General features: G+C 49.5%; 1 protein-coding gene across 8 annotated transcripts in view; it reads right to left on the bottom strand.

The window, feature by feature from the left end:
- The window catches only part of TDRD7 (tudor domain containing 7), a 49,313-nt gene that overhangs the window by 29,073 nt on the left and 6,352 nt on the right, over positions 1-13,888 (bottom strand). For all 8 annotated transcript variants that reach the window (XM_074933005.1, XM_074933010.1, XM_074933004.1 and 5 more), the window contains 3 exons: positions 8,005-8,146; positions 6,405-6,618; positions 359-444 (listed from right to left, as the gene is read on the bottom strand). In XM_074933005.1, coding sequence (XP_074789106.1) covers positions 359-444; positions 6,405-6,618; positions 8,005-8,146 — 442 coding nt within the window. The remainder of the gene's footprint in view (positions 1-358; positions 445-6,404; positions 6,619-8,004; positions 8,147-13,888) is intronic.

The following is a 13,888-nucleotide window of genomic DNA, read 5'->3' as shown; positions in this document are numbered from 1 at the left end:
AGGTTAGCGTGCTGCTTACTCCTGAAAGCCAGGATTTCACGCTTCCTATACCAGATCCCTAGTTAGTGAAGGTAGTGAAGTTAAGAATACTCTCCCTGTTTCCAAGCTACTCATGCTAGCTTTGCAGTTGGCTTTGACACTTACTACACAAGTATTTTCCGAGAAGACAGAGGCATACAAATAAACACACACATTTCCGCAGTACCAGGCAATCAGAATGAGAAGGTTCACTCACAGAACTTGGTTTCTCACCCAAATCTTTCTTCGTTCAAAACAAGTACTAAGATGGATTTTTCTTAAAATGATATCCAATCTAATGTGAGTAATCAACAAAAAATTTCTTAATGGGCAAACATACCATTTGAATCTATGGAAGAGCTTCGGGACAGGTGAACTTGCAACTCCTTTTGAAACCGTGGTGGGACAGTTAGTCTCTTCTCAGACCTAAAATTGAAAAGAAAATTGCTTTAAATCACCCTCCTGGCTGTGAATATAATTCCATTTGCTTACAAGACCTATAAATAAAATAAAATGTATTTCACATACTTCTAGCAGGTCCCCTGCACAAGATCAGTACTCACAATGGAAGGCTTGGAAGACAACCTGATCAGCAGTAACAAGACAGATCAACAGGTGGTTTCTACTTTTTTCTTATTATCCTAATTACTATGAAAAACAAAATGCACAGTAAAAAGCCATTAACAAGAGGAAGGCATCTAGGCTTAGTAACACAGTTAGTGGTCTTTCATTTCGTATGTTCAGCCTATTTGGTCTTTTACCTGGATGGCATCTCAGTTTTGCTACTGAACATGATTATGCTCACCTTCTTGGTAGCCAAATCAGAGTCTTCAGAAGTATCCAGCTTCAGAAGTCGTGGAACACCTAAAACTACACAGGAACTCAAGGTCTTTTTGTGGACACTGTTGCTACCCTGTTTAACAGATTCCTCTCCCAAGCGCTCTCCCACAGAAAGGACACAAATGTCATGCTTGCAGGTGTTCTGAGGTCCCTCAGAGAACAGCAGCTTATACTGGCAGCACATGCAGCACAGTAAGTTCCTGACAATGAAGAGGTCACAGCAGTGCGTAGCTCACTAAGACCATTTTAGGAACACTCAGATGTGGAATAATTACATACGCTGCAAGCAAAAGGGAACAAGAGTTGAAGAGAGTTCAAAGACAAGGACCAAGCACCTCCCAAAGACACGTACCCGAGGAAGAACTGCAGTGGAGAAGTCACAGTGGCATACACAGCAAAGCAGCTCTCCACAGAAGCATGGCAGGTTGCTGTCAACACCAGGCCATCTAGAGACCACAGCAACCACTGCACATGCACTGAGCAGGCTCTGAAGATGGTCTCTGCCTAAGGGGCCAGTAAGGAGACCGGTCACCTGTGGAGTTCAGGGACAACTCTGGAGGAAACGACAAAATTCACCAAGATTTCCCAGCTTCACCTGGGCTCTCAGAAGGTAGGACAGGGGTCAAGTATGATGCTGAGGCTAGTAGCAACAGGAAGTCAAGACTAACACAGTATTAAGGTGCCCTATATGCCTTCACACTGACCTTTAATCAGAGCAGATCCACAAATTGGAAAGAGGCCTCCCACATTCACACCTCTTCAAGCAGCATCTTACAAGGTTTAGCATGAATTTTTTTCCCTTGCTTTTTTGCTGTCCCCATAAGATGAAACTACCACTCTGCCATCAGCTGTGGGGTGTCACTTGTACCAAAAATAATACTTCTGTTCTGGGTCACATCCCACAGCATTAGCAGTGAGGACAGCCAGTGCCCAGCACAGCATTTTCCAAAGCAGGAGAGGCATGCCCAGAAGTGCTGAGCAGCAGATCAACTATAAGCACATTTGTGAAACAGAAGTGGGATTAGATTCAAAAAACACAAAGCAAAGTAATCCACATGAAACCCAAACACATATTCACACCTTACACTTGTTGGGTATCTGAAAAGACTCTTTCAACAGTCCACCTGCTTCACAGGAAAATCCTCTACTTTCTGGGCACAGCTCAGATCCACACACAAAGCACCAGCACAGTCTCTTCTTAGGGTGTGCTGTGACTGGACATGCAGACCCTGCAAGAAACCCAGGATCCCACTTCCCTATACATATATTTACCAGTATGGACAACGCCAAGCTGAACAGATACCCAAGGAAAAGGTCCCTTTAAGGGAAGCAGACTCAGAAGGGCCTAGCACCATTGTTAGGCTGGAAGCAAAACAATCCCATGAGCTAGCCACATGGGAAATGGAGACTGTCCTGCTACTACTGCCTCCCAGTAGGAATGAATATCTGTGTTCTAATCCTCAGTGCCACACACCATTTCTACCACCTTAAGCCACACATCAGGTGCCAGGAATGACATGAGTGCAAGGTAAAAACAGCAGGAACAGCAGCAAGGTTTCAGTGAGGATGAAGGCAGATGTTCCCATCTCAAGCCATGCCATCTGGAACACTCTGGAAAGGAACCTGGAACAGGGGACTGATGATTCTGTTACGTTGCAGATGAAAGTGGATTGGATGTAGGACCCTCACAATATTAAGAGACTTCATGTGGTATGTTCTGCTGTGGTTCAGTAACTTCCCATAGAACAAAGTGGTGCTAACATTAGCTTTGAGCCCAGTTATTATCAGTTTTGAGTCCTGCAATCAGACAAGGATCCTGTGATGCACTGCTTGCTCACACAGACCATAGCAGTCTTCTCTCACTAAAGATGGGAACGAACACAGCCAGCTAGCAGCACAGCTAACACACTTCTCCCCAGCATGCAGGTACAGACAACTCAGCTGCCTGCAAAGCGACATGTTCTTCAGATGCTAGAAATTCCTCCCAGCAAGAGGCCTCCTAGCCACACCAGCAATAAGAGAGCACATCAGCAGCCCAGCCCTTCACAAATGCCTGACTAGCCCTGCAGCCCAGCCAAGCCCCAGGCATGGCTGTAGCTAGGCAGCCAGTTACATTTCACTCCCACAGACCACCATCTCAGCACGAAAGGAAGGCATGCTACTCCTTGCCCAGCACCTTACCTTGGTAAGGCCCATGCCATCCAACTCTGCTTTTGGCCCTTGGCAGTGCTATCTCAGCAGTGGGGCCAGGTGGTGGCCAGGAGCAAATGCTGCCTGCTGGTCCAAGCAAGGGGGTCACCAAGCATCTCAACCTGTTTCTACCCATATTGTTGCTTTTCAGCTTAAGTGATCTCTGCAGTTAGCCTTACAAGCAAGGTCTCTCCCACCTTCTGTGGGTTTGCAGGTCCACAGCAACACACTCATGACATGAATTTACTGAGCTATTGCTGCTATAAAGATAGCATCTCAGACTCTGCAATAGCATCTGCAAGAACGCCTGGGAGGGCAGCAGGAACCAACCTGGCACAACTGCAGCTACCTTCAGTATCTTCCCCTTGTCATCTGGGTGTGACAGAATGCGCCAAGACTACACAGCTGCAAGCCCCAGAAGCTGTAGTCATGAAGGTATCTCAGCAAAACACCACAGAGCCCTAGAGAGGTGTGGCTGCCAAAGTCTGCATCCCAAGGGAACGGCCATTTGCAGTCTCACTGTGTGGAGCACCAAGGCTAGTCAAACCCAGACAAAGCCTGTCACTGGGAGGACATCTTGCCAAGGCAAGTAAGCCAAATATGCAACAGCAGGATGGAGGCTCAACACAGAAGCAGAAATCAAAAGACCCTTAAGAACAACCCTCAGTACAGATGTGTTTTGCTACGATTTCAGTAAATGGAGGGTCAAGACAGGTGTCGGAAAACAGATGCAGATTAAAACTGCAAACAGAAGGTGCTTCATCTGAGACTGGGAAGCAGGTCAGAGACAAGCTCTGCCACCTTCAGGACTTCTGTCAGTCAACCTGTGCTGTGAATGTTGAGCCACTCTCAAGGGCAAGTGCTGGCACCACTGCTGGAACAGTGTCCCTGAGTCTGTGCTGGCTACCTATGAGGGTGGTGTGATCCCGGGATTTCTGGGGACAATGCTCATTTGTACACGGTTTTGAGGTCAGGATGCCCTGGCTCAAAGGGGCTTTCCCTCCCACAATTCCTCAAGCACAAGCAACCACAGCAGCTCTGGGGGCACAAAACATCCCCAGCAGCAGGGACATCAGCCATGGATCCAGCCAGTTCTGCTTCAGACTGGCCAATCTGAAACAAAATAATCCAGTCATATGGGTCACTACACAACCTTGCATTAAAACAGAGTATGATCCTCTGCTCCATGAATCCTCCTCCCTCTAGTATGCCCCCAAGCTAACAGGACAGCATTTGGACCCTTTGCAATAGCACAAGATGTCTTATCTTCCAGAACTACTTGAGCCAAAGCACACTTGAACTGTAGCTTCTCCTCCCAAGTAGGGCAGGAACAAACACCAGAAACGAAACCAGAACACTTACCCAAAAAGAGCTCAGGAGAACATGACAGAGAGAAACAAAGATGACAACACAAGATGGGGCACACTTCATTAGAAGAGCTAGAAGAGGGCTACCTATTTTTATTTCAAGCATTACAAAGCTTCAATTACTACAAACCACCTTCTGGCCTTCCAGCAACTAACCTGGAGAGAACTGCAAGTGGTTTTTTTGCTCTACCTGTCATGGAACAAAGGAACTCTGCCTTTCAGGGAAGTTCTACTTCAAAAAATCCAACTCATATGAACACAAAGAAAAGGGAAAGCCTGTGCACATCCGCTTCCACAACCCTTATCACAGCAGGATGGCTTGATGCTTTTCTTCTCTGCTGCAGCAACCTATTTCACAGAACAGGGAACAAAGCTGGTGAAATGTTTCTTCACCACACCTCCACCCAGCTCACTTAAGAGAAGAAGATCGGTTAGCTCAGTCCACGTTCATGTTGTTAAGAGCTGTGGTGCAGATAGAGAGGCCCAATCTCGAGTCTCCCTGCTCCTGTCAAAGCCCCGGCCTCACTCCCCTCAGCTGCCACATGCAGCATGTCTCTATTCCCTGGCCTCTACCTCCAAACCTTCCACTTCCTCACACAGCCACTGCCAGCGCCTCTGGCTTCCTTGCTGCTCCTGCCACTGCTCTCCTCTCACCCACCTCAGCTTTATGACCACTGCACCTGCCACCATCACTGCTCCTCTGAACTTTTCCAGACTTCTGTCTGGGCACATCAAACAGCTGCTGTGACTGCCCCAGATTGACTGCTCATGACACAAGGAGTGTCTCCAAACCTCAAGAGGAGCCCTGCCCCAGGGCAAAGCCAAGCAGATCCACCTGGCAACTCCAAGGCTGCCTCCCCCTCCCTGGGTCACCTGCCCGCTCCACCAGCACGCTGGGGAACTACCCAAAAAGCACAACCAGCAGAGCACTGTCATCACAAAGGGCCCCTTGCGGAGCAGCAGGAAGGTTACGGGTCAGTGCTGTCAGCCGCCAGTACAACACTACGCTCTCAGGCACAAAAGCTGAAGCGGCTGCTGCTCTCATGAGTGCTCCGAGCGCATCCACGTCTCCCTCTCTGGCACCCAGAGCCCTGACGCACACAGGCGACCGGGGCAGGACGCGCCTGCTTTCTGTGAGCCTTCCAGAAAGAGCAGGCGCCGCAGCAGGATTAAGCTGTCACTCTGCTCCGTGCCACTTCATGGCGACGCCGCTGCGTAAGCGGCACACTGCTGCCATTTCCAGTCAATGCGAGGCTGACTTCTAACCCAGGCCGGTGACCTGCAGGGGATTACCACCACAATCACAGCTCCAGCGGACTTAGCGCAGCCACAATGAGGGAGCAGCAAACACTTTCTCGCCACCATCAGCTGATGGCCCAGGGCAGCCAAAAACAACACAGAAAGAGAAATGATGGGGCAGCAGCTGGGTAAGCCACCAGGATTAGTGTCGCTCAAAGCGGGCTGAAAACCCGCCTGTACTGCTAACCCAGCAAAACTGCAGCTCCAGCCCCCGGCTCGGCTCACCCAAGCACCGTCGGGCAGCTGCTGGGTCTGAGCACGCCAACCAAGGGCACGAACACTAACGCTGCCACACAGAAGTCAGGCAAGGGGTAAAGGGCAGACAACCAGGAGGCTCAACGCGCAGCATCGCCTGACACCCACACACAAACCTCCGTCTGCTTTCATCGTGCCCGCCACAGCAGCTCCCTCCCTCCTGGGCCTGGGAAACAGCGACACCCCCACGCATCTCTGGAGTGACACCTTTGGCCAGATTCTTCCCCAGAAGACGTGGGAGCAGGCCAAGAGCACAGCGTAGCTATGGCAAAGGGTCATCCCATCTCCCTCCTGGGTACCAGCCCACATCAAACTTCACCTTCTGCAAGGGAAGGAGCCTGCATTCCCACGTCCCAAAAGCCACCACTGGCATGGCAGCATCCAAGGGCCACCGCACTTCACCCCGCTCGTTCACACACGGGTGCACACACTGACCTGTTTACCACAGTGACGTGCCTCTGCATGGGAATTTCTTTAGAGGGTCCACTCCCAGCGGCTGGTGGCAAGGCAGACCGGGCACTCTCCATGGTGGGTTTCACCACTCCACACGCCACTCCCCTGCCTCGTGGAGGGCGAGGAACAGGCCTCTTGCTGCCTTCTTCTGGCATGCTCAGAGGCCTGGGCTGTCGCAAAGTTCCTTTGGGCTTTCCTAAAGAGTTTGCAGATGTAGCTGTGAGTACTGCTCTCCTCAACCCAACCCAGAGAGACTTCAAGCACTGCAGTAACTCCTCCAGGGAGCCCATACTTTTCCAAAAGACAGTTAAGAACGATGCTCTCGGCCACTGTTGTGAGTCTCTGCTACAGCATCACGGCTCGCACCCGAGAACTCACAAACCACAGTCTCCACCTCTGTGCTGCAGCAGGGAAAGAGACACGAGACCCATCTCCCCTTACCCTCTCGGAAAAGCCAGGTACCTGGGAGGTGCCACAACAGGTCACGTCGCAGGTGCAGCCCACGGTCAGGCTGCCCTTTACCACCCAATAGCAGCAGCAGCTCCCAGAGGTGTGGCACGTGCCGCCTAATTCCAACCCCTCGCTCACCTCCTGCGCCACAGCCCAAAGGTTTCTTCTCTACCCTGGCTCGCAAGCACCCTCCTCCCAAACACCCCCCACACAGCAGAGGTTACCAAACAACACCTGAAGAGGAACATGCCGCGCTGGCCTTCAGGCCACACTGGCATAAACAAACCCTGCGCCACTTCGCTCTTTACTTGCTGGTTGTACCACACCAGTTTTGGCGGGCTCAAACACTTCCAAGGGGTATCGCCGAGCAAGACAGTGAACCAACGTGTGTTTACAATCACTGTCCTTTAACTGACACATGAGTCACCAGTTCAGCTTCCCAGCTAGAGGGTAGACTTCTTGCAGCAGAGCAAGAAGCAGCAAAGCCTTTGTTACAGACGACAACAGGGGAATACAAACAAACTCCAAGACCCACGGTTGCTCCAAGCTGCCAGCTCGCAAGCAGATGGGTCTTGCCTGGGCCTGATCCTGGGAAACCCCACTGACAGCAGCACAATGACAGCACAGCAGTGAGGGAAAACTGACCCACAGGCTCTGGGAAAACACTGATGCCGCAGCTTAGGAGAAAAGGCCCAGAAGTACAAAGAGCGGCCCCTAGGCATCAGCAATGGCAATCACCGCACTTGCTGCAGCAACAGGAGCTGCTGAAACAGGCACAGATAATGCTGCAGGGGCTCCTTCTTACTGTGAGAGCTTAGCTCATCCCTGACACTGCACAATGGGCCAAGCTTGGCCTGCATCTCAACCACGTTTCTCACAGAAGCATGGACAGGTTGAAGCGAAGCCAGGCTTCCTCCATGAACTTTTTCAAGATCATTCGTGTCTCACATATCCACTCAAGAAGGGCTTCCTCACTGACTATGGCTTGCAAGCGCAAGCACCCTTGCCAACAACTCTCCCTGCTCCCAGGAACTCTGCACTGGGACCGCACAACTCATGGCCATGGCTTTTGCTCCAGCAGCTGCACAGTTCTTTCACAAAGACAGACCCTCCACAGCTGCCTGTGGCTTACCTGCCAAAGTGACTGGAGATGTGTTCTTTAGCCTCATCTGGCAGTTCACTTGCCGTCCCATTTTCCGCTTGGAACTTCTCTGCCGGGCCACCAGCTGAGCAATTGGCACAGTCTCGCTGCAAGAAACAGCATGGCAAACAACCTGGTTGGAACAGGAAAGGGACAGGGGGAAAAACAGTCAGTCAGGCTCAAGCTCATCCACAGCCCTCAGAAGTACTTGTGACCATGTCCATGCCTGTAACTGCCGGGTCATGTGGGCCTGCAGGCAGTTCAGGAAAGGCTTCAGCAGCAGACACAGAACTTGGAGACCTCCCTTTCCTTTTGCAGTGCACCTCCAGTCAGCAAAGCAGACAGCTGGAGCCTCTCTATCACCTTCCTACATTAGGTTGGGCACCACCAGGAAACAGCCTGGTTTCGCACACCCATCCTACAGGACTGCTATCTCACTTTACAACACTGGGAAGCCACGGGCTTCAATTTCCTCTGCGTTCTCCTGCCAAGGCTCACCTGAGGCTCTGGCACCACTCTGACCCTGCTGAGCTGGGCTGCGTCTGCCCCGCTTACTAAAGACACATCATGGACATCCTGGCTGCACAGATCACCCTGCGGGCACTGGGCTGGCCCCCAACAACAGCCCAGCCTTGGGCAAGGCCACTGCCACCTCCCCAGCCTCTTGAATGGCCTCTTGCCTTGACCTCCCATTGTCTTATCTCAGCAATGCTGCCACAGGCCACCACTTGAACAGATGCAGGAACCCTGCTTTGGCAATCCCCCAAACCACGTGCCTAGCATGCACTTTGCCTCACAAAGGAGATGCAAGCCCAGATTTTGGGGCCATTCAACTGCTAACATCCTGCAAAGGCAGCCGGATGAGTACTCTGTCAGAGCTCCACAAGGAGACAGGCAGCCACCCAAAAACTCTCAAGTGAAAAATGCGAGTCTGTGGTCTCGGGGCCTCTCTCCATGGGTCTCAGCCATGCTCTGTGGTGGTGGTTGATACAGAGAAATGATTGCTTGTTTTGAGATTTACTTACTGATTTACTTATAGAAAACTGCTTAGCACCCAGACTGTTCTGTGGAATTTTACCAAGCACTACTGTTCATCAAAACAAAGCAGTTCACTGTGAAAATCTACCAAGGATTACGATGCTCAGCAAAATATTATACTTTTGTCCTTGAGTAACTGGTGGCTCTAACTAGTTGCAATTTTGCTAATGAGTGAAGATAGCCATATACCAATGGTAGAATTTCTATTGGTTCTCTTAGATGAGATAGAAAGTAAACCGTCTGAAAACCACTCTTGTTATTCAAGAAATTGGCCAAGGGAATCTGCACATGCTCCGGGGAAAAAAACAAAGTGAGAAAGACTGTGAGCCTTCCTCCCAAAGACCCCCGAAGACGACCACCAGGAGGCAATGGGCAGGTGCAAAGATGACATAAACTGCTGACCCCAGCCTCTAGAACTAACCCAGCCTCACTCATGCATATGTGTGTTTGTGTTACGTAATCCAGTGAATATGGATATCCACACTCCATGAGTTTTTGGTAAAATGTGCAGTGGGGGTGCAAGCTTTGTGGAGAGATCCCCTTGCACCCCAGCACCAGAGTAAACATACCTGCTTTATTACTCTATTTGAGTTGTAGGGTTTTTTCCACAAAGCATGGTACAGGGTGAAAAAGGGGCCCTCACGCACAGCACCACTACCCTCATAACCATGGCCCCCAATAAGCACAAGCGTTGACAGTTCAGCACAGGAGAAACTCAGGGACTTGACCAGCTCCTCTGAAATTTAGCAAACAGCAGCTCCAGACAGGAACTTTTCTCACAAGCTAGGCAGGGCAACCAAAGCAGGAAAAAAACAAGTGCCAAGACATAAAGCAAGGCATTGCTAAGCAGCAACAACTTGCTCAAGAGTTCTCCTCAGTCTCTCAGGCTGACCCAAATAGCCCAGGGAAATATGGGCAACGGATGACAACACTAGGAACAAGGCAACACTCGTGGTGTCCAGCAGTGCACTCCGGCTTGTCCTTCTCCTCCTCCTCTGCACACCCAGCATCAGCTCTGGGCTGGCTCAACCTACAGCCACTGGAGGGGGGGGCCTCTCCTTCTGAGGGACAGCTCTCCCTTCCGAGGAGCTCCTGCTTAGAAATTGGATGGTCCACCCGCTGTGCAGTCAACACCAATGTAGAAAGCATACCAGCAGCCTCACCACTGCAGTGGTTAAATGTAAGGAATCACAGGAAAACTGAGATTGGAAGACATCTCTATAGACCACCTCACACAGCTGCTCAGGATGCTGTCCAGTCAGGGATGGAATATCTCCAATGATGGAGACTGCTCAACCCCTCTGAACAGCTTGTTCCAGTGTTTAGCCACCTTTGCTTTAAAACAATGGGGTTTTTAATGTTTAAATGGAATTACCTGTATTTCACTTTGCTCCTGTAGTCTCTTGTCTGTTTACTGGATACCACTGAGAACTGGAGATGGAGTCTCGCTCCATGTTTTTTTACTCCTTCTAACAAGTATTAATACACACAGATAAGATCCCCCTGAGTTTTCTCTTCTCCAGAACGAACGGTTCCAGCTCTCTGAGCCCTCCATCAAAGATGTTCCAGTCCCTACATCATCTTCACTGCCATTCACTGAACTTGCTTCAGTGTGTCCATGTCTTTCTTGTTCTGGGGAACATAGGACTGGACACAGGTTCCTAGATGTGGTCTCACTAGGGCTGAGTAGAGGGGGAAAATCACCTCTGTCAACATGCTGATAACAGTCTCCCTAACAGTCTCCTTTGCTGCAGTGGCACATTACTGCTCACTGGGAACTTCATGACCACCAGAACCTCCAGGAATTTCTTTGCCAAGCTCGTTAGGCAGCTGGTTAGCCCCCAGACTGTACAGGTGCATGGGGTTATTTTTTCCCAGCACCAGGACTTGGTATTTCCCTGCATCGAACTTCATAGGGTTCCTGTTGTTCCACTTCTCCAGCTTGTTGAGGTTCCTCTGAATGGCAGCACACCTGTCTGCTTTATCAGCCCCTCCTACCATCCACAGACTTGCTGAGGATGATCTCTGTCCTGTCTACTATGTCATTCACAAACACGTTAGACAGGATTTCTCCAGCATCAACCCCTGGGACACGCCACTGGTGACTAGTTTCCTGATGGGTTCTGTGCAACTGTTATAGGAGAGATTGTCAAAGGCCCTACTAAAATTAATATAAACATATCCAATGCTCTCCCCTCATCCACCCAGACAGTCACTTTATTTTGGAAGGGTATCAGTTTGAACACTTACAATTTTCTCTTCATAAATTCATACTGACTACTCCTACTTGCCTTCTTGTCTTTCACATGTCTGGAACAGCTTTCCAGGATTAGTTACTCAATCATCTTCCCAGAGATTGAGGTCAGGCTGATCAGCCGGCGGTTCCTCGGATCCTCCTTTCCACCCTTTCTGAAGGTAAGGGGCAATATTTGCTTTCTTCCAGTTCTCAGGTACCTCCCATAAATCACCGTAACCTTTCCAAGATAATGGCCTTGCAACAGTAACAGCCAGTTCCCTCAGCACCTGAGGGTGCATTGCAACAGATTCATGCACTTGTGCACATCCAGTTTGTTTAAATGTTCCTTAGCCTAATCCTCTGCCACTGAGGGTAAGTCTTCCTTGCCCTGCACTTTCCCAGTGGTCTCAGGAACCTTGGGACTGGTGATGACCAGTAAAGACCAAGGCAAAGGTGGCAATCAGTCCCTTAGCCTTCTCCATGTCCTTTAAGACCAGGTGCCCATTCCCACGCATCAGCAGACCGACATTTTCCCCATCACTCTTTTGCTGATGATGTACCTGTAGAAACCTTTCTTGTTGCCCTTCATGTCCCTCACCAGCATCAGCTCCATATGGGTTTTAGCTTTCCTAAGCCCATCCCTGCACATTTGGACAGAGTCTCTGTATTCCTTCCACCTCACCCAATTCTGCTTCTGCCTCTTGCATACTTGCTTTTAATGGCAGAGCTAAGTCAGGAGTTCCTCGTTCACTCATGTGTGCCTCCTGCAACCTTGCATTTAAAATTGTCACCTGAATAAAATAGAAACTTGGTCATACAGTGGACTGTAACAGATTGAGTCTTAACTTTGTGAAAGATGAACCAGAAATCCTTAACTCTTCACCCTTTCAGAGCTGTCTGTGCAATATGTGATCCATGATCTGACCATGGATTTGATAAGACTTTAGTGAAATGAAACACAGCAAAGGGTCATAGTTCTTCATTTGCTGTACCTTCTTTCTTCTAGTTTTTCTGTTGTTCCTGTATTTTCTCCTGTTGTCTGTACAGTTAACCAGGTATTTTAAGGACTTTCTTCAGAAGGAGGAGCTCAGAATTGGCAGTGCTTTGGGAGCTGTTCTGAAGGTGATGACACTCTGTCTTGGTTTTCATGTTGTTGGCCTAGTCGATAATAAATGCAGTCTTTCTTAAACCCATGCATACTTGTCTCTACATTCCTTCTAGGTTGCTTCTCTCTACTCCCGCCTCATGTAAGCTTCCCTTTTATGGCTGAGTTTTGTCAGGAGCTCCTTGTTTATCCATGTGTTGCCTCCTGAAACCTTGGGGTTTTTTCCTGGCTTGCTGGGATGGACCATTCTTGAGACCGGAGGAAGCAGTCCTTGAAAATCTACTACCTCTCCTGGACCTTCTTCTCTCCAGGACTGTACCCCATGGGAGTCTTCCAAGCAGATTCTTGAACAGGTCAAAGTCTGCTCTCCTGAAGTCTTGGCTTGCTGATACTGCTATTTGCTTTATTCCCCTCCTTCCAAGCTCCTAAACACCACTTGAACAACACTGCAGTGGTTACTGCAGCCAGAGCTGTCCCCAGCCTTTACATCCCCAACCAGTTCTTCCTTGTTTGTAAGAATCAGGTGCAGCAAACCATCTCTACTCATCAGCTCACCACTTGTGTCAGGAAGTTGTCATCAGCATACCCCAAAACCATCCAGGCTTGCTCATACTTGGCTGTCTTGTCCCTCCAGCAGGTATGGCAGTGGCTCAAGTCCTCCATGAGGACCAGGGCCTGCAAATGGGAACCATCTTGTAGTTGCTGGAAGAAGGTATCACCTGCTTCATCTACTACTTCTTGCCAATTAGGGCATTTGTAACAGCCAGCCACCAAAACATCACTCATACACTGGTCTGTCCCATAAGCTCTTGCTGTCTCATCATCCATGCCAAGGCAGACCTCTGAGCATTCCCACTGCTCTCACACTGAAGGGTCCCACAGAAACTCCCCCTTGTTGCCATTCCAGCCCATCATTCCTCAACATCCTGTGTCCATCCACTGCAGCACACCAGTTGTGTGAAAAATCACAACAGCTCTCCATGACCTCAATGAGATCGCAGCCCTGAACAGAAAGCAGACCTCCAGTTCCTCCCGGTTGTGCCCCATGCTGTGGGCAGTCATGTAGAGGCACTTCAGAGATGTGTCCAGCCGTGCCCATTTCCAGAGAAGGGTACAAGAGCTTTCCTCATACTCCTGGCTTATGGGATGCACATGGGATGGACCACCTTCAGCTCTGCTCTCAAGGTCTCAACACAGAAGATTTTTTTGTTCATACAGAAATTATCAGTTTCATAAATACACATTTTAACACCTTTTGTACATTTCAGGGTTTTCCTGTCACTAATGTCATAAGCTATTTTCAGCATTTTCTTCCCTTGTTTTCACATCACAGTGACTTTAAGTTTGGCAAAAATGATGGTTTGAGTTAGAATGAATTCACATGTAAAAAGAGATGGGGTAGATGAATTCACTTGCAGCAGACAAAAGCAGTCTTCAAATTTCTCCTTCTGGCAGAGCGTAGTTATTCATGCAGAAGTAAGTTTTCTTAGAGGAAG

Source organism: Athene noctua, chromosome Z (genome assembly GCF_965140245.1).
Source record: "Athene noctua chromosome Z, bAthNoc1.hap1.1, whole genome shotgun sequence".
Classification (NCBI taxonomy): domain Eukaryota; kingdom Metazoa; phylum Chordata; class Aves; order Strigiformes; family Strigidae; genus Athene; species Athene noctua.
The sequence above is the reverse complement of the archived record's forward strand: the minus strand, read 5'-3'. Positions and strand labels throughout refer to the sequence as shown.